The following is a 24,851-nucleotide window of genomic DNA, read 5'->3' as shown; positions in this document are numbered from 1 at the left end:
AAATGAAGCTTACTTAGTTCATTGTAAATCAAAAGTTATAGTGAGAAGGAGCTGTAATCTTTTTATACTGCCTTCTCACAAGACAATGTCAGATTAAGGTAAATAACTGCATGGCAATCCAATATAGGCTTGGGACTTCAAAACACCCTTGCTCACACTGAACTGCCCATGTCTTGGGATGATGACACTGTCCTAGCTGTAAAATGCTGCTAGCAGCATACCCTAGCAGCACAGAGGTCTACAAGACCGGCCCCTTGGCTCAGCATCGTGCTCAGTGAGGTTTGCAGAGGTCCCTGCTGCCACAGCATCCTTGCTGGCAACAGGCAAAGTGGCCAATGCACCCCCTGGGAACACACGGCAGTGAGCACAGCATCACAGCATTGATGGGCCCAGAGCAGTTGGTCCCTGTGCCCCGGGGCAGGGCTGAGCAGGCAGAGCCCCTGGAAGGGAAAACACACAGTCTGGAAGCATGCTCCAGCTTCAGAGCACTGCCTCCAGATACTGGTGATTTGTCACACTAAGCAGTTTACATCCATCTGCCATAACCATGCCAGGTGAAGCAATTTTGCAGAGCCTTTCTGTTGAATTCCCATATTCAGATAGGTGCTGTTTGGAGGCAAAGGACACATTTTTCAAGCCTCGTGGTCTAAATTTGTAAATGAAGACTCGAAGGTGCCTTTGATGACTGGGATTTTATGACATTTTGGAAAACAGGTCATTAATCTAGGTGCCTATTTCTGTACATGTGTTTCTAACTTTAGTCAGAAAGCAAGAAAGTACTATTTTCCCATTTTGAAATGTAGAAGTAATGTAATTCAGGAGATCCTTCACTTACAGAGCTGTACTCCTCCATAATTTTTGTCAACAGTCATTTTGAATTTTTGATTTCTCATTTGATTGGCCTGCAGGGTTGCATCTGAATTAACTTCCTTGGGATATATGCCTTGGCAACGGTACTTTCTTTGTGTCTGATCTGCTTCAAACTGCTTATGGTTTTTGGTTTTCTTTTTTGTCTGGTAACTTCTAAATGCACTTTTACAATGTGAAAACAATGTAGGGACAAATTTTGCACTTAGAAAAACTGCATGTGTGAAAGTTTGTCTGGGAGGTGTTGACCCTGAAGGTGCTTACAAGGTAGAGTATGCTGTATTTAGGATTTGCTTAAGCAAATAAATTGGACAGTGTCTTGCTGGATAACATTAAGTAAGGACATTACACATTTCTTAACTGACCTATGAGGGTCACTAACAGCAAGATGTAGCTGCTGTTGTGTCAGCCTCACTGTACTGGCCAGGAGATGGTCTGATTTTTCCATTCCCTGGTACTGTACAAAATTGCACTCATGGGAGAGAGAGCCAAAGATAAAAAACGCTGATGATTATTGTACCAGGGTCTGGTAGTACCACTTGCTTTCCAGCAAGCTTTAATATTAATCACATGGTGATGCAACCTTCCCCTGCTGTTTTGAGCTCTGCTAACTGCTAACTGCTACATGTGCACAAAAATTGGTCCCTGCCTCAAATCAATATGCAAATCCCAGCACATACTGAAACACAGTAACATATAAAGGAATATAATGACCAATCAGAGAGGGGAAAGATGTGGAACACAGGGTAAAAATGTGAGGATTGTGGCTAACATAGCAAACACAGGTCACACCACAGCAAGTGCATTATTCAAATGCTAGTACTTGACAAGCTTCACAACTGTAGTGAATTTAGAAATGTCTGAAGGAAGTACCTTTGTGATTTTGGCTGGGTGTCTTTTCACAATAAAGGAATAGCATGGGATAAAGGTGAGGGTGTCTGACTGAGAAGAAAAAAGCAATAAAAGAAAGCACAACCTGGTATTAAAGGTTGATCTCACAGAGAAGAGTTAAGGCTCCATTATTTCAAAGTGTAATTATCAAGTATTCCTGTGCTGGCAGATGCAGTATTGGGCACAGATGTCACAGCTGTCCAGGAGGTGAAACAAAAAAGAATTTCACCTGGATAAGTTTAGCTACCTGAAAAGGACACGCTTTAAAATGTAGCCCAGGTAGCTCTATTTTTGCAATGTAAATCTATTTCCTAATATGCCCCCATGGCTATTTCCTTCTTTATCCAGTTGGGCAGGGCTGAGCAGTGACACCTGTAAATTGAAACCCAGGTCCTTCATTGAGTTTGAGACATTTAGTTTTACACAGATGGAGACAATGATCTGCATGTAAATGAGATGACCAATACAGTTGTGCCATACCTGATAGAAAAATAGCATAATTGGCTAAAGCAATGCAGGGCTTGGAGGTAGGGCAGCCTATGCCAAAATCAACAGACTAAAACTCTGAGGAAGATGGGGGATAGCAGAATTACCCTTAGAGGAGGATTCATCTCACTTCTCTGTAGCCTTCTAAAATTATGGTTTATTCCTGTCACCAGATATGTGTCAGTTGCTGTCTGCATTACCTATAGAGGGGTCTATACTTACCCTCTTGTTATAAGTTTCAGACAATTCAGTTTAGCTAATATAAATCCCACTCCAGATTTCCCTGGTGCTTTTTGTTACTTTTCATTTGTACATACAAACTCCACTTCTATTCCATACTTGTTCAGAATGAAGGCCTCAAAAATGCAGAAGCGTTACTATGGAAAACTTGTAGAGGGGAAGATTAACCTCTTTCTTTTTTCATTTCACAGGTTTATATTAATGTTTTCACTTAGAAGCTTTCTGAAGTATTTGTTTTAAGGCTGAAGGTCTCCACATACAGAACTCACGCATATTGAGTTAAAAGAACTGCAATTGCTGGACCAAAGAAATGAATATCCATTACATTTTCAGCTCACTGGATATTTCTACATGAAAATCCTTTTGGTGCTTTTGGACTTGCTCTAAAAAAGTGAAATAAAAACAAAAAAGCCAAAGAGCATGATGCTGTTTGCTTCCAACCCAAACTTTTCTAACAAAAACTGCTCAGATGTGGCCAAACGACTTCTGCTAATAAGTGAAATGTACATAGGAGTTATAGTCATAGTGTGAGTGTGAAGGAAGATTAAAATTAATGCTCATTTAATTTTCTACACAATGTATGCTTTGAAAGGTGTTATTTTTTCAGTGAAGTAATTACAGGGTGGAGCGAATGTGAGGCCAATGGCAGGAGGTTAATTACATGACCAAACACCCACTACATCTTGCTCAAAGAACCCTAAAATGATTTCACATTGTTGTAACAAATAGCCTAGTCTGGACTGCTGGTTGGAGGGCTACACTCAGCTTAAAAGAAATGCGTAACTTCTACCTAAGAATCTTTACTATTTTAAAAAATAATGCTGTATAACACAGAGAGACTAGCTAAATTTCTGGAGACAGGAGATGTCAGTTTATTTACACAGTCCACTTGGGAATTTTACATAGACTCTATTTCCTATGGCCAGCCAATTTCTCATCTTTTTTTCACAACACAGCAGTTGGCAAGAAAATACTTTAAACTAGAGATCTGTAATTAAAAATAAAAACTATCAGAAAGCTTTTTTCATACCTGCAGCAACTCTGAACTTTGCTTTAACTGATTTCATTTTAGATTATATTGGAAAAGGCCAGGAGATATAATCTGATAATCTAATGTGTATACCAGTCACTAAATTTCTCCTCTATACTTCTGCTTTGAAAAAAAGCACTCCCTGGATGTAAAGAGTTTTCAAGAAAAACATTCAGTATTTATCTGAAAATGAATCTAGCAGATATTGCAGTATTAGGATAGCACTGAGTGGTAACCTCTTACTAGGACCCACCTCTCTTCCCGTGTGCTTCTGATTTCCAGGAGCTGTTCACCTGAGGACAAACACACATCTTGCTGATGCAGTAAACCTGAATGCCTATGTGCTACAACACACTCAGACTCTCATCCACCTTGCTGAACATGAATCACAGCACAGTTCAGCAAAGACAGAACAACGGCTGTCTCTGCTCTGAACCTACAAACACAGGTATGCCTGAGCACCCCATCCAGCAGAGGACCCTGCCTTGAAGCCAGATGCACAAGAAGAGCTCCCAGGCTCTTTCCCTACTGCTAAATGGTCCCCTGAGCCATTTCAGCATCCAGATACACTCCTTTATGCCCAACTATCTGTCAGTTAAGTGCTTAACTAAGTCTGGCTGTGAAATGGTTAACTCACAGCCAGACTCCTGGGCATGGACTAGGAAAGAGCATGTGCCATCGACCTCTCCAGCAGGCAATTTGCATGCAGCCACTCTATTTTAGAGCTAAAACAATTTTAAACTATGGAGATGGTCAAGCTAGGTCAGCTGGCTGTAGGGTAGAGAAAGGTCTTTACATTGCCTATTTCATTAGTACAAATATAACTCTAGATGTTTTGATCCAGGAAGTATTTACTAACAAATTACTTTGAAAGATGTATACATTCTAAAAATGAAGCATCTTCCTTAAGGGAAGTTTCTTTACAGTTTTCATCCATACAGAAACCAAAAAGTAAGATATATTTATTAAGATAGCTGCCATTTTATACAGTTCTGTGTTTCCCCCTGCCCAAAACTAGAGCGAGGATAATTGAACTGAAAAACCTAAAGATTTCCAAAACCCAATTACATAACTTGCCACACTTCCTCTGTTTTCCCTTCTTACTTGTATTTCAAAGAGGTCAAGGTTATTAAATATAGGCTTCTGCCTTAATACACTAAGAAAAGCAGGAACTAAGCTCATAGTAAAGGTTTTTCATGTAACATGAATTTGCTCACATAGCCTGTATATACTACATTTACCAATTTGGGTATGAAATTGATACTTTGAGGTATACAGTGTCTGCAATTCTTCTAGGTAAGATAATGGAGCATTAAAAAACTTCTTTTCTCTCCCTGATTTATGTGTGCTTATATTGTCCAAAGCTTCAATCCTTATCCTGGAAAAGTTATTTTCCTCAGTGGGTGTGTCATCTATGTAGAGACTGCAGTTTGATGACCAAGGTTCTAACATAAGGTTTTGCACTGCATTATGCCAAATTACAGCTCTGGTACCTCTGCTTTCAAAACACATGCACACTTGGGAAGCCATGAGAAGGGTTACTTTAATAATTTTGGTCTTACATATGAATTTATAACTTTCAGTAGTGTGCTGACTTACACAGCGTAGCACTATACATCAGATGCATGCAACCTTGGAAAATTAATGCTGCATTCTGGCAACCATATGGGCAGCTGGCGAGCAGCCAGGAGACCAGCAGAGCATGACACTACCTTCATGCAAACCTTCCCTATGTAGGAGAACTGTTTGCATGGACTGCACTAGCCCAGAAGCCGAAGTAAAGGGATCCTGTACATGGTTGTTGCTCAAAACCATCAGATCCCACAGGGACCAACATATGCCAATGTGATTAATGACAGGAGCTGCACAGACAGCAGACAGACCCTTGTGGCAGGTAATCACATGGGCACTTGTGACTTTGTGATGTCCAGGGAATTAAGAGGATTGCAAAGCCCTCCTTGTATATCTATGTTTCTTCTTTATGGTTCTCTCTTCTAGTTGGTGCTCTCACCTGTGACAAAATTTAGCTTGCAAGCTCTACAGGGAAGGGCATTTATCTTATTTGTTCTGTAAAATGCATATTATATATTGAGTGCTGAACAAACAATCAGAATAATGGCTTACAGTAGCTTAGTTATCTTTAGCACCTTGAAAAGGAATGCTGTTCAGCAAGAAAAGAAATTTTTAAAAAAATACCATCACTTGCAAGGAAAGCAGTTTTTGTTTCCCATTCTTTTGCTTCACTTACTCTATTATTTCTTATCAAGTGTGTGATCTTCTAAGGACTTAAATTTAACTCTGCCACCAGCTTCAGTGGGAATACCTGCAGGAATGATAGCCTGAATTGGAAACTCCTCAAATAGGATTGTCTTCTCACTGTGTAAATGATAAAAATCTCACAAAGAATAGAGAGGAAAATTTAATTTAATGGTTTCAAGTAACTTTATGCATTACCTTAAATGGAAGATGCCTTGATGATAGTCAAACACACAATCCTGTTTATAATACATTTTATACATATAATGCTTTCCATTCATAAATATCTCTTTTTTTTTTTTTTTATTACAATTGTTCACAGGAATCATGTCACTCTTCAGGCTTTACAGCAGCTGTTTTACTTCTCATTGCAATTTCCCTATGAAAAAAAATAGGGACTGCAAGTGAAACAGCACATATTTTCTACAGAAAACTAGCTGGTACAGTGTAATTTAATGCTTTAGTTCCCTGCACACTTGCTTTTCCAAGGAAATCAGGGCTTATGTTTTATCTTCTGCAGTACAGTCTCTATATGCTGGTCCTGCTGGTTCACTCAGACATCTGAATTTTTGTCTACACTAGTATTTTCCTTAAATCATGCCAGCAACACTAAATCAACTACTTTGAGTAGCCAGTTTTCCCAGAGCAACCACGTCTTTTCCCCAGGAAAACCAATTTTATCTATGTAGCTTGTAACAGCAAAACGTCCATCTATGCACACTCTGTACTTAAGTCTCCTTTCTAATCCTGAAGCAATACAGCCACAGTTTCTCACCCTGTGAATTGAACCAATCCACTTCACCAATATGCAGACAGAAACAAGCATACAAACCAGCACAACATTCTGCAAATGTCATCTGTGAGAGAGCACGGAGATATCTGCCTTGGGTGGTGTGCTATCACATCACAGATGCGATACTTGGTTTATGGGAGGCATTACAAAACATCAAATGCTATCTGGTAGCACACTCTGGATTTGGGAAAAAAAAATTCAGGCTGTTTTCCCCCTTCCTTTTATGTAAGAAGGGTTATGTCTGATTTTTCCTTTTCTCTACACTTTATGTCTAAAAGGAATACAGTATAGCTTTAGTATGATGGCACTACAAGAACTTGAGGTTTTGTGTGTCTCCCTCAACTCCCACTAAGTTCTCCAAGGGCTCAGACCAGCTTTCAACATCTTCCAAAGTCTGGGACCCAAGAAATAGAATCCCTTACACCTCGGATATGGCACAGTTACATATGTAGGGCAGAAGTATAACTGACCTTCACCTGTAAAACCAGAACTTCTGGTAGTTGTACAGGTGCTGAACTACTGGATAAAAACAATAATTTAATTGCTTAATGTAGACAAGGCCTCTGAGGAATCTCCTTCTTTAAATAACCCAGCCAAATCAAAACTTCATCAGCAAAACTCACTCCTCTGAACTCCCTCAGCAAAGAGGAGCTCGAAATACTTTGCAAGGTATGCTAAAAGGAAACAGTATTTCCCCCTTTTTAACCACTCGAAGAAACCAAAAAAGATACACACTTGGACAACCGAGTTCAAACAGGATTGTTCAAGTACTAAGTTTCAGAGGATGCCCAAAGCACAACAAATATGACCGCTGAACTATCAGGATGCATTACTTCTGCGGGTTAAGAATCAAAGCCAAACCCCCAGAGCTGGACTGAATTCCAACGTCTACACAATGGGCGATGCCTCTTCGGGCCAACTGACACGTTTCGTGAGAAACCACAGAAAAACGACGTGTCTAAAATCCATTAAAACGTATCTGATGCTTTAACTTCCTATCAGGTTTATCTCAGGCTGTGGAAATTTCTGTCAATACAGCCTTTTTAGACAATTCCTTTCACGCGGCGCTCCCAAGGCACTCCATAACCACTATCAAACGCAGCAGCGACCGGAGCAGCAGCGGAGCGTCGCTCCCCTGGCCGTGCCGGGAGACGCCGAGGCACCGCGGCGACCCGAGGGCCCCGGGGCGAAGGGGCGGCCTTAACCTGGAGCCACCCCCCGGGCCGTGCGCCCTGACCTCCGCCCGCGGGCAGGGAGGGTTGGGCAGCGGCGACGTTCCGCCCGCCTTAGCGCGGGGAAGCTACGGCGGGGCCGCGCCGGGATCCGCCCGCAGGGTCTTTGTTCCCGCGGCCGCGGCGGCTCTTTGTTGGTGCCGCGGCCCGACCGCGGGCCCCGCCGCTAAGGCGGCGCCCAGGGCTCCGCCGCTTCTCCCGCGGGGCCTCCTGCCGGCGTCGCGCTCCCCGCCGGGCCGCGCTCACCCCGCCGCTGCGTGTCCCCCGGCCGCCGGGCGGGGACTGCCGCTGCACCTGGCCGCGCCTCGCCCCGCCCCGGCCACCGCCGGATCCCGACCGCCTCCCGACGCCGGCGGGAGCAGGGCAGCGAGAGGGGAAGGCGGCACGCGGAGGGCACTCTCCGGAGGCGCGCGCCGCCGGGAGGCGACGGCCGCCGGGAGCGCGCGCAGGCGCGCACACGCCCGGGAAGGGGAGGAGGAGGGCGGGCGGCCGGGCGGGGGCGCGCACGGCCGGTGTGTGAAGGAGAAAGCGAGGGGAGGGCGATCCCGGGGCGGAGAAAGGCGGCGGCGGCGGTGGCTTCGCTCGGCTCAGGGCAGGCGAGCGGCTACAGGCGCTGCCGAGCCGGGAGATACGGCGGGCGCTGCCGACTCGGGGCATCCTTCCTCTTCCTCCCCGCCCCCTGCCCGCCCTTCCCCCTTCTCTTTCTCTCCTTCTCCACTGTCCGCCGAGGCCGATCGCTGTCGGCGGCACAATCCCGGGGCGTTTCCGCGGCGCCCGAGCCGGCAGCGGCCGCAGGGAGAGCCGGTCCCTCCCCTGCTCGGCCGGGACTGAGGGACCCCCCGCTCCGTCCGGGGCTCGGCTGAGAGGGCCTGGCCCCGGCTCCGGCTCCGGCTCGGCTCCTCGGCGGCAGCGGCGGCGGGCTCGGCGAGGATGTCGGGCGGCGGCGGCGGCGGCGGCAGCCGGGAGGAGGAGCGGCGCAAACTCGCCGACATCATCAACCACTGGAACGCGAACCGGCTGGACCTGTTCGAGATCAGCGACCCCACGGAGGTGAGCGACCCCGGCGAGGGCCTCCTGCCCGGCCGGCCCGGTGAGACGCCGCGCCCGGGCCAGGCCGCGCCCCGCGGCAGCCGGGCTGCCGCGCCGCCCCCCGCCCCGGCCGGAGGCTCGGACCCCGGCTCTCCTGCGCTGGCCGCGGCCGGGGCTCCGCTCCTCGGTGGGCAGAGAGGGCCCCTCGCCGTGCCCGGGTGAAGACAGGTTGCAGCGGCCGGGGAGAGGAAGGGAGCGCAGGGCCGGAGCCGTCCCCTCCTCCCTCTGTTCCCTCCCGCAGGCACATGCCGGCCTGACCCTGCGGGACAGGCGGCTCCGAGGCAGGGGAGAAACCCGCTGGGAGATGGAGGTGGCGAAAGGGAGCGGGCAAGGGCTAGAATGCAGGAGCTGCCCCCGTCCCGAGCGCGACACCGGGTACCTCCATGGGCTTTTTTTTTTTTTTTTGTCTGTCTGTGACTTTCACAGTACATTCAGGCTGGTGGAGGAGGATTGAGAATCTCGGTGCTGAGCGCTTTTTTTGTTGCTAGCTTGTTTGTTTCTTTAAATATTCGTCTTTATCCAGAAGGCGCCTCTTAAAAAGCAACCTGCCGCTTATAGTCCGGCGGCTCTCCGGGTTGCTGGTGCAATCCCCGGACTGGCTTTCCCAGGGCGTGACGGACGGAGCGCCTTGGCTCTGCGAGCCTGCAGGCTGCCAGCCCGCCGCCTAAAGTAAATACCAGGAGCAGGTTCGTAGACCCGAGTTCACATGTTGTACTGGAAAAACACAGCGGGTAATATCTGCCTAATGAAGTGGGTGTTTCTGATGGCCTAGAGAAGGCTGGGTTTTGTCCTTTTTTAAAAAAAAATAAAAATGTAATAGTCAAACCACACCCTCCCGCTGCCCCTTGTCATGTTCCCTTTGGCTGGTTCGTGCTGCGCGTCTGGTTTGAAAGCGGCGAGGGGGGGTAGGGGGAGGGCTGGGGACGCAGGTTACAGCCCTGTTTGTGTGTGACAGCGGGCTCCCTGCTTAGAGGGTGGAGGCTGATCATGTGCGTGTTCCCGGGGAAAAGGAGGAAATTCACACTTGCTCTTGGCCTGGCCCTGGTTGTTTATTAACAGAAGCCTCTGAGAAATCACGTTGGCTTGGTCTTGGAGCTGGCTCCTGTTCTGCACCCAGGTACGGACTGCTAGCAGAGCCACGAAAAAGTGTTGAAAGAAATTCTAAGATTAGGAGCTACGACACCTTCGGGTATTTTCAGTTCTGCTCATCGCAGACAGTTTCTTGAACACAAAGATGACAGTTTTCTCTTATCATTCCCTACATCTTCCAAGATTTATCGTAATTAGAGTTCCTTGATTGCATTGCTTAGGTTTTAACAATGTCATTGTTGGTTGACAGTTACTGTTTCAAAAAAGTGGGCTGAAGCCAGTGTCAAGAAGCTTTCATGATTGTGTTTGAGAACATAGCACTGTCTTTTTCGGAATTGCAGGTTGATTGCTGACTGCCTGTGGCTGAACTTTCTTTTTTATTGATGTGTTTGTCCATTCCAAGTGCATCCTAACTCCAGTCTTTCTCCTTTGTGTTTACGGCAGACTGTGTTTCTGTGGTTTTGTTAGTAAGTAGTTTAACAAATCATACTTTCTTTAGGTCAGCCATACATATTTATTGTCATAGTTAACTAGAGTTTGCACAAAAGTCACCAGCTTCATTATAGTTATTACTGAAAGAAAAAATAATTTTACTTGCATTCACTCTACACTTCTGCAGTTAAGGCTCTGAACCTGTATAGGAGCATACTCACCACTGTCAGTGATGATATTTCAGTTGAACTACTGAATGTAAAAAATGAAGTGCATGCATAATATCCTTGAATGTATGAGCTCTTTAGCCTACTAGTTCTAAAAGCATTTGATAAGACTGCAGGTGCATTTACATCAAACTGGCAGCAGGTAACAGTTTTATAGATAAAGTATATTTTCCTTCCAGCTAATTACACTTACGAATGTTCGCATTTATTTTCACTCTTACCCTGACACAAATTTGGCGATATTTTCAACGTAGAAGATGGTGTGATTCACATTTGTACTGTTTATCAGCTTAAATGAAAACCCTTTTACTAGACTCCTTGAGAACTGGAAATCCTCTGCTGTTGCCCTGTTTTTCCAGGCTCAGCTTGATCATAAGGCATATCTTGCTTTTTGTAGAGACTGCAGCAAATGTTGCATCTGTGTAGATGCAGTAACTTGGATATGACTTTTGGCTGTGTGTGCCTGAGCTGAGTCAAACTGAATCATTTTAAACTGTCCAGACATAGTTGTTAACCTGCTGGGTTAACTTTGTAGCCCGAACTGTAGACTGTCATCCAGGAGCTGCTGGTTGGATGTATCAGTAGAGTTGGTTGGTGCCTTGTAGTGATTCTTCAGACATTCTCTCAGTGAAAGTAACCTGGTTTAAGTGACTTGTCTTGTAACTTTCCTATGTGAGAGTGTTTCCTATGTAAGGATTTTCCAGAGGGGGTAATCACAGCCCTAATAGTGGGGTTCAGAGAGATTTATATTTTCGGTAAAGCAAAGGAAAAGTGAAATCTAATGTAAATTGACTAGGGTTCTGAGAGTATAGATTATGCAGTGACAGTGGAAGGAATTCACATGTGACTGACTGATATACCTTGGTATTAGTTTGAAAGGTCTAATTCTTTGGTGAGATAGTTGTTCCAACTCCATTAGATCCTCTTCGCTTTACTGAAGTGTGTAAAATGTGACTTTGTTTTGAAGGTTGGGCGGTATTTTGAAAGTAGTTCAAATGTGTGGGGCTTTTTTCAGAGAAGTGGTTCATGAAATTAATCTGTTTGAATTCCTGTTAATATTTTATTGAGTAGACTAGTCCTAAAGGATTAGAGATCTTGTTTACTTGCCTCTTGTGAGACTTCAGGAGCAAATTGTTAAGGTATGTAAGACATTGAAGAGCAAAAGCCTTGGATAGGGCGTTTTGAGTTCTGTTACTAACTTTTTCTTAACTTCTCTTTGACTCTAATAGTTAACTAAGTCATTCAGAGCTGCTTTACCCCAGCAAAACAAAAATGAAAACTTTCCGTTGCATGCTCGAAGTTGAGTATTCCTCTCTCTGTATCACGTGGAAAGCTGAAAGACTTCTTGGGAGTGGGGATTTCATATCTTCACTAGCTTTCACTGCAATATTTTGTGGACTCATGCTTGAGAGCAAAGTGTTAATTTTAAATTTATTAGATATTTACCTATTTGAACCATTGTTGCTGTTCTGAGAAATCCGTTAATTTGCATTATTTTACTCTGAAATTTTAAAGTTCTTTTTATTCAAAAAGTAGCTCAGAGAAGCTCTGTGGCTTGAGAAATTTATAATTGAACAAAACCAAAACTCTGCATCTACTAGCAGAAGTTTAAATGACAGTGTTTCAGGAGTGCTGCTAGGTGCAGACCTTTGCTAAAGATGTCTGTAATACTGGTCATTATTTAAACTTGATTAAGCTTTACTGTCTCTACTTTGTGGGGCAGCTACTCACTTTGGCAAGTCTGAAAAAAATATTGGACTGTTTGGGGGTAGGTGGGGTGAATCATGGTTTTTTTTTTTTTTTTTTTTTGTAGATAAATTAACAGATTCAAAATGAAGCAGAATGTTAACCCTTTTCTTCAGTTGTTTCCCCTTGCCCATGTTCCAAGTATTACCAAGTATTGTGGATACTTTTTCCTTTTTTTTTTTTTAAAATTCTTTGTGGTCAGGCATAGAAACACAGTAAAGACACTTTGAAAAGACTTAGACCTTTTGCAGTAGGAGATAAAATGATGGTTTGATATTGATTTAAGTCTTGGGCGCTTACAGCACCCAAAGTTTTCAAAAAGGAGTAAGTTCAAATGAATGAGTTTGTAATAAGTGCATAGAGTTTTTGTGGGAACTTGTAGATAGGAAATGATTTGCATTTATACAGTTCAGCTTTTTTAACCTTCTCCTTTAATAAAAGTGCTAACTGGTTGTTGTAGAGTTGATTGTTACATAAAATAACTGCACATGGATGTTCTGGGTGAGAGGAAGGAATGGAGGGGTACTGTAGACTACGCATTTATCACTGTTGGAATGCATCTAATAAGATGCCATATCTGAACTAGGTGTTACAATTATTGTTGATGACAAAATAAGGTTTCATCTTTAATGTATGCTTTCATAGCTGTTATATGAGAGGAAGAGAAGTGTTGTGTTTTTTCTAAGCATGGTTTGTGGTCTAGGAATGTGAATTGCGTTTAATTCTTTTGAGGCAGACACTTCTTAGAACAAGTGGGATTTTTTTATAACAATTGCCCAAGGGCTGGGGGATTATTGTCAGAAACATTGATCTGTTGTAGTTTTGTTTTCTGATGGAGAATGTTTTTTTTAGACTAATACACCTCTGTGTTAGCAAAAGTAGAAAGGTCTAATCAAAAAGCTTAGACAAATAACATGTTTTGCATTAAAGAATAACTCCTGAGAGTTTGACTTTTAAATGGCCATCATTAAAAAAAAAAAAGAAAAGGAATTTCAAAAGTTTTCATGGCTATTTGATTATTTTTTTGTATGAAAAAACTAACTTAGTCGTAGCAACAAGGTATTAGAAATAACCTTTCAGAATGTGGGTGGGGCTTTTTTTTCCGGGTTGCTTAGTTTTGTTTTTTGGTTTTTTTTTAATATTGACTTTCCATGTGTTGAGTTATGTATGTTTGGTCTATTCAGTATGTTTTATACTGTTTTCTTTGGCTTTAAATACAAGTAAGCAATCTATTAACAGAAAATATTGCACAGTGCACTGTATGGGAGGATATTTTAGGACTGATGGAATTTTTGTCTTCTGAACTTTTTGGGTTCAGATCTCTTTCTGGTTCATTAAGTGTCACAGGGAAGACTGGTATACGACATAAGCTTACAGCCTTTTAATGGTAGTTATGCCAGTTTGTTATTTAAATGTAGTTAAAGCAATAAGAAATGGGAATTTTTAGGTTTTAACCCCCCTGCTGTTTATCTGCATGGTTGCTCACCCACAAAAAGATCTCACCCTTTTAAAAATCTGGCTCTGAGGCTTTTTAAAGACCTGTTTTTAAAATGGGTACTCTGTTGTGTTATGGGTGATACTAGTAGTGGAAATGCAAGTCTGGAGCTAAGGAAACACCATCTAAATGGTAGAAATACTTGTGCCATCTCCACTAGTTGGATTCTACCACTTTCAGTAGTTTAAGCAAGTGCAACTCTTCATACTGTATAGACCTCAAGAAGCTGGTAATATAGCTGAAAATACTGTCCTTTTAAGATTGCCAAGCCTATGGTATGGAAAGTAAAGTCTCTTTGCAACAAACGTTTAAGCTAATATTTAGTCAGTCTGGAAGGGTGATTGGAATCCTGAGGATTGATGTCTGTGCTTTTTAGTGAACACAATGTTTTTGAAATAATTGGTACCACTAAGCAGGCACAGTTCAAGAGGAGATAAAAGCACTGAGGCATTAGTTAGAGGTTCTGGGTTTCTAATTGCACTTTACTGAGTCTGTTGAGCTCTAGTTCTGCATTAAAATGATTGGAGAAAAGAAGTCAGGGATGCAGGCCTGCTCATGTGCGTCAGAAGGAGTATTCGGAGACCAGTTTTCCTTTAACTGAGTCAAAGTGAATAGTCATTACAAATGAAGTCTTAGTGCTCTTTAGAGAGTCCCAATTATAAGTTTGAATTAAGATATTGACCGCAGTCTACAGACATCATAAGTAATGAAAATAATTCTAGGAAGAAGTTTTAGGCTGTGCTTTTAATATTCCTTATGTAAGTTATTTCTATGGCTAGTGGCTAATTAGTTCCATACAATTCAGACATACTGGCTTTAAGAATTCCCTCCTGATGTGTGAATCTGTTCCCTGCCTAAAATGCCATTGACAAGCATTACTTTTCAGCTGAAAAACCTCCAGTCCTCTAGATGCATAAGGGATTTGCTTTGTTTGTGCAAGTGTGTTTTTTTCTGTCAAAACCATTTATCTTTCAGAGAGGTAAACCAAGATGAATGGAACATACTTTCATGATTTTTGAGGAAAACCTAGCTTTGTAATTAATGAAATTCTGCTCTATGTCTAGATGCTTTTGTCATCTAAAGTGGGTAGGAAAAGCTAAAACTTAGCTGGAAAGTGATAAAAGTTGAAATGAACTGGTGTTTGTGGGAAGGCTGTAGATGTAAGAAACTACTCTGAGTTTGTGTCAGTATCTGTTGGAGTAGTTGCTTTGTTATAAATGAAATAAATGGTAGCTCTGCAAAATTCAGAACATACATAAAGAAAATAACTCCCTGTTTTGACCAGGGGTTCTGATGAAGGTAGAATTGAGGATCCCAGTGCGAATTAGTAAACTAAATGTTGTGATGAATTTAAGAGAAGTCTAATTTAGCAGATAATACAGATACATAATGGAGTGTCTGCTCTGTCTTTCAAAGTGAACCTCATGCTAATGGAAGCCTCTTCTGAAGTGTATTGAGTAAAGCACTATTTAGGTAATTGTTGATTTTTCAAGATTTTTGGCTAGGAAGAATATTTACATGTAAAATAGATATTGAACGACGCTCATTTCATCTTGTGAAAAGGGTAAAGCCTGTTAATTTCTGCTGTTAAGATTGTTAGGTAGGTAAACCAGAGAGGTAATTGATAGTTGTTCTGTATGCATGAATGACTTGGCTCATAATTGTTAAATTTACACAGAGATTCCCCTTTCCCCTCAGGTCTTTAATTGCAAGTAAAAATTACTCCTTTTCTGTAACCGTCCCTGACTGGAAGATTGATAATATTAAGATGAAAACTTGAGTCAATAGATATAAAACTCTGTAGTAGTTCAGTAGCAGTCACGTGATCTTCCTGGACTGTATTGTGCCTCATGAGCTTTTGCATAATGAAGATGTATAATGTTGAAACATAACTTTTTTCAGCATAGGGATAAGTTTTCCATGTGGTTGGTTGCCTTCAGTCATTGAATTGCAATTCTGCCTTTTGCTGCTGTCAAGTTTGGTTCTCTAGTAAGACTAAAAAAATCTGCTTTGACATGAAGTCCACAATTGTTTTTTTCAGCCATCACCTGTTTTTCTCATACCTTCTTATTATGTATGACTTTAAAGTTTTCTTGTGTTAGGTACATGTAACTTGCTAAAACCATTTTGAGTAATGCTTTAGGATAATGGTCATCTTCTGTTACAGGCGGTGCCCTCAAGGTTATCAGTTGATTGTTATAATATATTTAATTACATTTTTTAGATCTGCCGCCTTCGTGTGCTCCCCTGTAAGTTAGACAACTCCTCTTCAGATCATCTTCTAGTGCAGATATTCTTACTAGGGACCCATTCCTCTGATTCTTGCTCATTCTTGTCTCCTATGAAGATACCCTCTGTCTAGATACTGCTTGCTTCACTTCTCTATGCATTGTGTGGAACAGGGCTCTTTATTGCCCTGGTCTGTCTTGCAGAATTTTGTTGTAGATTACTCATTACTCTTTAAAGTTTGAATCCTGTAAGAACTGGAAAAGGTCCTAGGACTAGGGTTGTCATTTAGAAGATCAGTATAGGGAGTTAGTTTTAAGTGCAAATTTGCACTTAAATGTAAACTTTACTTGGTTACATGAATTTTGTGTTTGAATTTCATCATATTAATAGAAGAGTCTGTAAGAGTTTGATTGTACTGATGAAATTGTGTACAGTTCTGTAAGTTTGTTCATGTCACCTCTTCCAGTGAAGAGCAGAAACTACACATCATTAGTTTTGAAAGTTTTAAGCTTTTATTAAGTGGTGCTTGGTATATCTTAATAATAATAATAAATTGATTTCTAATTTTACTTATGTATTACAATAGTATAAAATAGATTTAACTTTAGAAAAATAAGAGTTACTATAGTGTTTCTATTCAAGGACATTAGAAAACCAGCTGGTTTGTTATGGAACTGGAAATTGAGTGTGTGTTTGGCTATGACTCCTAATGCCAGGTCAACTCTTGGGTAAATATTTTGGAATGGTTTTATGCACTACAGTACTAGTTGCTATAGAGTGATGGCAGAATGAAACAATAGCTGCAGGGTGGGGTTTTTTATTTGGTCAGTGTTTTTCTTACTACTTTGATAATTTGCACTCTCTTAACTAGAACTCAGAAATATGAAAGTTCTCACAAAAACTCACTACCTAGTGATAGGTGATAGTTTCCTGATGACATGGTTTAAGGCTTCCTCGTGGTGAATCGTGTCCCAGGGCATGGCTCAATATCTCTGTAGTAAGAGCACCTTTTATAGTGTGAAAAAGTGAAAAAGAATGATTTGTCTGGCAACAGTATTTATTTGGTCGACAAAGTATGTTGCTCAGAGCAGTATCTGTGAACTAAGATTTCAGTGCATAGACTTTTCAAGCATTCCATGATGTGTTTAGTAGAGCTTTCTCTTTGTTAAATTACTTGATTTGTCAGTCCACACTCCTCTAATTTCTTAGATGCAAGATACACAATTTGATGTCAGTATCATGCTTTTACATATATTTACATTTTTCTTTTGCATATGTTGTATTGCTTACAAAACCCAGTGGAAGATCAGAATCTCACTTCTTAATGAAAATTAGGGGCTGTTGGATAGCCTATGGTTGGGCAAGAGTTCAAAGGACAAAGAAACCCTGCCCCAATTCCTAAAACAAGAAAAGGTCTCATTCTCTTTGTCCTCCAGAAGGTGCTCTACTTTGAGCAGCTTGAAATTGAAAAGGTCTCTTTAAACATTTTGTTATTGTTCTCAATTTTAGGAAAAACAATTATGCCATGTTCTTAATGTACAAAACATTGGCACAATGCTGTCTGTGTCCTCCTGGTTGGGAAAATGTCTATGTGGAAACAAAATTGAACCATGTTGTGTTTTAGAAAGTTTTGCATTGTTAAAATGGTTTTCATAATATAATTTCTTTTATGTTGAGAAATCTGGTTTGCATTCACCTTCTGTGTACAGTTTGATAATATTTTCTGCGTTCGGATCATATCCAAGCATTGCATACTTCTTGTAGAATGCTGCGTGTTTTATTGGGAAACATGTAAGTTGTTTCCACTTAAAGTGATAGCCTTACTGAACATGGCTGCTACTTACTTTCAGGGTAGCCAGAATGAAAGTTTTAAGACTTTTTCAATACTCACTGTACGTATTCTGGCTGTTGAAAGATTAGAATAGTGTCTTTTCATATCTGGAAAAGGAAAATAATCTGAAAATGGTGATGGAAAGACAGTGTTTACTAATGAAACCATTGCTCAATCCTGGTAATTGATTTTGATGGATTTGCCTGTTAGGTCTAGAGTTTGCTATATAGTGAAGAAGGTCAAAACTGGAATTACTTAAAATTACTGCATTTTGTGATCTAATTCTTTAGCTTTTTGAAGCCTTAAAAAAAAATAAAAGGCCAAACGACTGTTTCCTTCTTTAAAAATCAGTGAAATGCTCTAGCAAGGCCCTTCTTTGTTTTGTGTGAGATGTATTGTAATACTTTTGATAAAGTCTCCAGCAATACTGAAACTGTATCTAGTATTTCATGAGAGTTGTTCTTGTTGCCATAGCACAGCAAAGACTATTTCAATAAATTCACTTGTTATGCCTATAGCAAACTGTTTTCAGATAGATAAGGATTGATATGTAGACTGGGGCGGGGGGGGGGAATGGAGAACAATGAAGTAATTTTATGCACTGACTACTGGTACATTCACCAAAGCCATCTACCAGCGTGCAAAGACCTAACCAGCTCAAAGTGATGACATTATTGTAGTTCTGGGAAGTTTTCAATATATGAGCAGAGTTTGTAGTCTGTCTCAGGTGTTCTATCCACTTAATAGGAAAAAAAGAAAAGTGAAAGAAGAGAGGATTTGGCTCTCTCCTGGAGCCTTTGTCAGGATTTACAGTAAAACATAGCTTTTGACTAAAGGTGACCTATAAAGTAGGATCTCTGATGAAATTGGAGTGTTTGAATTTTACAGTGTTCAAAATTCTGGTAGAATTTTCCAAAGCAATAATCAACAGTATCTCCTAACATTCTGATACTGGCTCAGTACCTTGAGTAGTAGATGTTCTGAAGGAGTTACTAATTCTTACTGTTGTAAGTAAATTGTTTGTGGTCTGCTACAAGCTCCAGAATACTTTTTTTTCACGATTTGCTTTCTCACCTGCATTAAGTTTAAGCTTGAACTCAAAAAATTGGTACATCAAATTTTTGATAGATTAGACAAATTTGAAAACTTTGCCTTCTCAAAGTAGTCTTCCTTCATTTTGAGTGATAAAGTGTCAAGTGGCAGCACAAAAATTGGTAGCATTGTACCAATGTGAGACAGTCACATACTGAAGCTCAAGTGTTGTATAATGTTCTGATACTGATGGTTTGTAAAAACTTTTGAAATTCAGCACTTACTTAAATGCCTGTCTTACCTTCAGTGTTCCACATTTGTCTCCAGGTCTTTGAACATTCTTGTGTGTATGGATGCTCATAAATATCCATGTATATAATTATAAATGTACTGATACAGCTCTCTCAGTAAACCTACCTGTGTTGAGACCTTTTCTCCCTCATTTCCTCCCACACGCACTCTGCACCAAAACTCTCACATCCACAACATTAAACCAGACACTCCAATCTTCTGCTTTCAGGGAAAAATGCTAATTACAGCAGTCTTCAAATGTGTTCATCCTGCTGCACTGGCTTCAGAGAGCAGCCTTATGATTATCTGCCTCTGTCAGAAGTTTCCCGTGAGGTTACAGATCAGCCATTAAGTCCTGTACATCTGCCATGTGGACTTTGTAGTTTGGAGTGGCCTTGCAGTTGGACCTGTTTATAACCAGCTAGTCTGTGTGCTGCTGGTGGCTGTGACACATGGGTTTTCTTCTAAGGGAGTGCTTTTTAGCTTGCTATACTGTGATAACCATAGATAGTTTTCCCTTATTTTGGAGAGGATTCCTTTTAATAGGCTTTTGGCCTGTGTCATCTCTTCTGGGTATCTGCTAGGTAGAGACAAACTGAATTTCCTGGATTAACCTTATACTGAATTCCTTAGCTGCTGAGAAGGAAACCTTACATCAAGGGGAAAAATTCCTTCCTAACCACCTCAGAGGTAATAAGGATGGTACTCAGGGCATGTAGAGCTTAATTTGTCCAGATCCTGAGCATGAGTAGGGTGTTTCTTTATGTTGGAAAAGGGTCAGGACAATTTCTCTGATCCTTGATACACATGCCTTTTTCCTTGTGTCAGCTGTCTCCTTCTATAGCAATATCATTATGTTATCAGTAGTAGGAGAAACCTGCAAGTAGAGTGAGATACCAACATATTTCTGATACTTCATGAAGTGAAATGTTGAATAGCAGTGTTCTTTGTCGTGGCTGATGGATGAGTGAGTAATCTGAAGCTATTTCCACCTCAGCAAGTGTAAAAGAGGATGAACACTTTCACAGGTACACACACACTGTGTTCTGCAGCCACTTCTTCACCCACCTCTCAGCTCTTCTGAGGCACAGAAGTCCTGCCATCACTGCCATCATGTGATTGCTGTCATGGGGTTCTGTCTTCTGCCACGCAGAACTGTATATCTTTGATTCACTTCCAGCTCTGTGGTGTTGATGATACTGACTTCAGCAGCAACCACAAGTACGTGGTAGCAGTTAAATTTGTATGCTGCTTTTTACTATGGCTTTCAGGAGCTTCGGCCAGCCCGTTCTCTGCCTTATTCTCCACCCCCAATGTCCATCTGACTTAAACATCATTAAATGTTGACAACATTTTAAAATTGGTGTTTAGTTTATTTCAAAATTATTTTTCTGTATTTACATACATGAAATCTAGGTAAAATGAAAAAAAAAAAAACTTAAACAAGTTTAGGTTTTGCTAAAGCTTACTGCATTTGTTTTTCAGAAAAGCTGCTTACTTGCTGTATGCAAGGGGACTTTTCTCTTTAGTTACTGAGCTTTCCTGTTTGTATATGCCATTACAAAATAATGTGGTAGTCTGACTTTACCTTGCATTGACTATCTGTATAAACCAGTTTTATAAGTAGAACATTTATGATACATTTTGTTCATGCAATGAGCAATTTTAAGTCTAATTCTTGAAAGTGGGCAATGGTCGTTCAGGTATGTTTGGAACTGAGCTATATTACTTGTTTTGATTTTTTTTTTCCCCTTAAGAGTGTTTCTCCAAGTTGTTGCTATTAGCAAAATTGAGAGCTGGGACTAGATGATCTTTAAGGTCCCTTGCAACTCAAGCCATTCTGTGATTCTAAGATGATATTTATTTAGATCATGCTTCTCTTGTACTGTACTCTTGTACTTCTCTTGAGTAGCTGTATGATCTTCATAAACTGTCTTGGTGTGTATAAAAGACACCTAACCTTCTTACTTAAAATGTTTCCAGGACAGTAGGATGGGAAAAGTGATGCAGATACATGAAGTAATGGGTTGAAAACTGTTGTAAATGTAGTTACTACAGAGGCAGAAAGAGAAGCCAGATTTTTATAGATGTATGCAATTCTCTAGGTTATCCTAATTTGAGATTTCACCTTATAAAACATAGGGGGAAGGGAGTTAATCACTCTTAGAGTGTCATCTACCAGCACCATCTCTGGTTTAAATCTTACGTGAGTTCTATGGTATAGCAAAGATTGCCCCTTTTCTTTATTGGGGAGCTGCCTGCAGTAGGAAGAGTGTTATGTATCTTTGTAGAAAACTTGAATTATTTTCATATTTGGGATGTTGTTTGTTTCAGAAATACTTCTGTGTCAAATGTACATGAGACTGCCTCACTTCAGTAAATAAGTAACTTTAGTTCCAAATATGAGGAATCAAACTGCCAAGGAGGTGGAATGGACCTTAACAATCACCTCGTTAGAACCCTGCCTGCCAGGTGGGGACACCTCCAACTAGACCAGGTTGCTCAAGGGTTTATCCAGTCTGGCCTTGAACACTGCCAGGGTCAGGGCATCAACAACCTCCCTTGGAAACCTGTTCCAGTGTCTCACCACCCCTACAATAAAGAAGTTCTTCCTAATATCTAATCTTTCCCCTCTTTCAGTTTTTGTACCCATTACTCCTTGTCCTGTCATTGGAGGTCCTGTCAGATTCCTTTTCTAGCTTGCCTGTAGGCCCGCTTCAGATATTGGAAGGCTGCTTGAGATTTCCACACAACCTTCTCTTCAGGCTGAAGAATCCAGGCTGAACAGCTGTAGCTTTTTCCCCAATAATTTCCTTTTTCCACATGTATAACTTTCTGGTATTCTAACATCTTGGAAGCTGTTAATTAAAGCAAGCATATATATTTTATTAAGATTTTTGAAGTGCATACTGAATACAAAGAATTTCAAAATCCCCAAATGCTTTGCAATAATAATTTAAAAAATGAAATCTATTTGAATGAGTTACTCTAAGTACCTAATCATAAGGAAAGTTTGTGTCTCACTGTGGAGAGTAATAAAAAATGCCCAGAACAAATGATATGGTATTAACTAGGACTATATAAAATGTGCTTGGGTTTGGGTTTTTGTTTCATTTTTTTTATTTCTATACAAATAAAATATATTTGTAGGAATAAGTCTGGAAAAGTTTACTGTCCTCAGTAGTAGAGAAACATACATACTGTACTCAGCAGACATGCTACACTAGGAGACATTATTGGTTGTTAATTAAAAGGAAAAGAAGCTAGAGGCTCCTTAGATTTGTAAATTCTTTTCCACTTCTACATGCTGCTATCTTTGCTTCCTGACAATTTTTGGTTTGGGTCATTTTGTCATAGTCTTGTGTCATACTCCCTCACTAATGAGAGGATAAGACCTCATTGGTATAACTTTTCAGCTGTGTTAATTCTGATCATTTGCTGCAGAGACTTTGGCTAATAGCAGGAGCTAGTTAAAGCCTAAATTGCTTCACTGTGAGTCAGAGTATACTTGAAATCTTGTACAGTAGTATAATTTATGCCTTCATTAACTATGTTTTAATATCTGAGTAAGCCAAACCAAGTTACTGAATGCTTTTGTAATCTGAGCCTGTTTAAACTCCAAATAGTCCTGTTCACGGTTAATCATCTGGGTTAATGTTTGCATTGTAACTTGTCCTTGCTCTGTGTGCCACTCAACTGACAGTCCCTTGATAAGGGTAAAATTAAGGGTATTTGATAGAATTGTGTTTTAGAGCAAGAAAATGTCTGAAAGTAAGCAACCATTTAATTAATTTTCTGATAGTTTCTTGCAATGTAGAGATGACAGATGAAAGGTGGGAATTTAAGTGAAGTTAACTAAACACACAAATCATGTCACTGGCTGCAAAACTAACTACTGGGCAGAAGTGCAGAACTTGGTTAAAAGTGAGAGTTCATGCACAGTACACTGGCAAACACATTCTTCTGGCAACTCCTGATTAACAGAGCTGTAGAGACCAGTTTTGTTAACTGGTGTTATATGATAAAACCAGTAATTTGTTCTCTTCTAGAAGAAATCTGTAGAATAGAGCTGGAAGCACTTTTTAAAACATACTTCTTTGGTAACCAAATGCGCTATTTGAAGGTGAAATGAGCGTTTTTATGAGTAGCCTCCCCTGAGCAGAGTTACTTTCCTGCTTGGGAAATACTTCTCACTTCCTTATTCTATATTTTTAAAGTGTATAATAATAGTATTCTGTGCAAGTAAAAAAGGTATATTTTTTGTATATTTGAGGCATATTACAAAAAACCTCAGCTGCAAGTATAAAATGGCAGTATAAAATTTACTTCAATATATTGAAAGAATTAGATTGTATTTTCAAAATAAAAAGCATTTCAAGCACTTTTTTCATAAAGCTAAAGTATATTCCAGAGGATTGGAATTTAAATAGTGAACAAATCTTACTTAAGGAAAAAAAATAATTTCATTGCTTTAATAAAAATGCATCTGATCTGGGCTTGATTATTGTCAAAATCTGCTCCTTGAGATGACTTTCTTCTTGAAACAAGCATGAAAATTTTCAGAGCTTATTTTTGTAAACCTTACTGATGATGAAGAGGGGGGTAGCATGTCTAAGTTCACTAGTTCTTGATCATGGCTTAAAAATGAAGAGATACTAGAACTACCATTTCTGACTTTGATGTTGCAAATGAATCCATCTAAGTTTTAGTATGGATCGGTCCAAAGAGAACAGCTTACAAAATGGACACCTATATCCTTACAGAGGATATATGTATGCTTTCTCTTAATTCTCTCTTCTTATTTCAGACGTTCAGAAGAACATATGAGAAATTTGGCTTTGGGGAAAAGATGTTGTATTTGCTTGCATTGAACTATTCCAAGGATAGGGAATCCACCACCTTGCTGGGCAACCTTGGAGTAAAGAATTTCTTCATAATAACTAATATATACTCTTTTTCAGTTTAAAACCATTCCCCTTAGTCCTGTCCAATACATACCCTTGTAAAAAGTCCCTGTTCATGTTTCTTGTAGCCTCCTTTAGGTACTGTAAGGCTGCTATAAAAATGCTTCCCTAAAGTCTTCAGTTCTCCAGGCTGAACAGCCCCAATGTCTCAGCTGTCATAGGAGAGGTGCTCCAGCCCTCTGATAATTCCTCTCTTGATCTCTCTTTTATCTTGGTCTACCCCACTTTCCTTTTGTTCCCGCTTTCTGAGTTTGTTTTCTTCTGATGTTCTGTTGCTTTGTGGTGTTCTCAAAATCAAGCTGTTTGCTGTGGTTAGCTTATTATTATTATTATTATTATTAGTAATATTTCCACCCACTTCTGCCTTCCTGTGCCCCATATATCCTATAGCAACTATAGGTTAGCAACAAATGTGTATTGATAGTAGCAAATATCTTCCCTCGTTCCATTCAGATGCTTGTCTAGAGCTTCAGGACTGAACTGCTTCCAAAAGTAGAACCCATGGAAATATCACTGGTTTGAGGATGTAAGGAGGGTGGGGAATATTGATTTTTTTTTTTTTTTTCCCCCAAAGCGACTTCTTCTGAGTTTTTGCCTTAAATTTCTGTTTCTCTTGAGTTTTTGATCTTTC

The 24,851-nt window shown here is 40.6% G+C and overlaps 1 protein-coding gene across 15 annotated transcripts in view; it reads left to right on the top strand.

Moving 5' to 3' along the window:
• The first annotated feature begins 8,448 nt into the window (after nucleotides 1-8,448).
• AFDN (afadin, adherens junction formation factor) overlaps nucleotides 8,449-24,851 on the top strand; it is a 116,167-nt gene continuing 99,764 nt past the window's right edge. For all 15 annotated transcript variants that reach the window (XR_008436229.1, XM_053973339.1, XM_053973335.1 and 12 more), the window contains exon 1: nucleotides 8,449-8,845. Coding sequence is in view for 14 of the 15 variants with exons in the window: in XM_053973339.1 (XP_053829314.1) it covers nucleotides 8,726-8,845 (120 nt within the window). In the remaining variant the exon portion in view is untranslated. The remainder of the gene's footprint in view (nucleotides 8,846-24,851) is intronic.

This window comes from Vidua macroura, chromosome 3 (genome assembly GCF_024509145.1).
Source record: "Vidua macroura isolate BioBank_ID:100142 chromosome 3, ASM2450914v1, whole genome shotgun sequence".
Taxonomy (NCBI): Eukaryota; Metazoa; Chordata; class Aves; order Passeriformes; family Viduidae; genus Vidua; species Vidua macroura.
The sequence above is the reverse complement of the archived record's forward strand: the minus strand, read 5'-3'. Positions and strand labels throughout refer to the sequence as shown.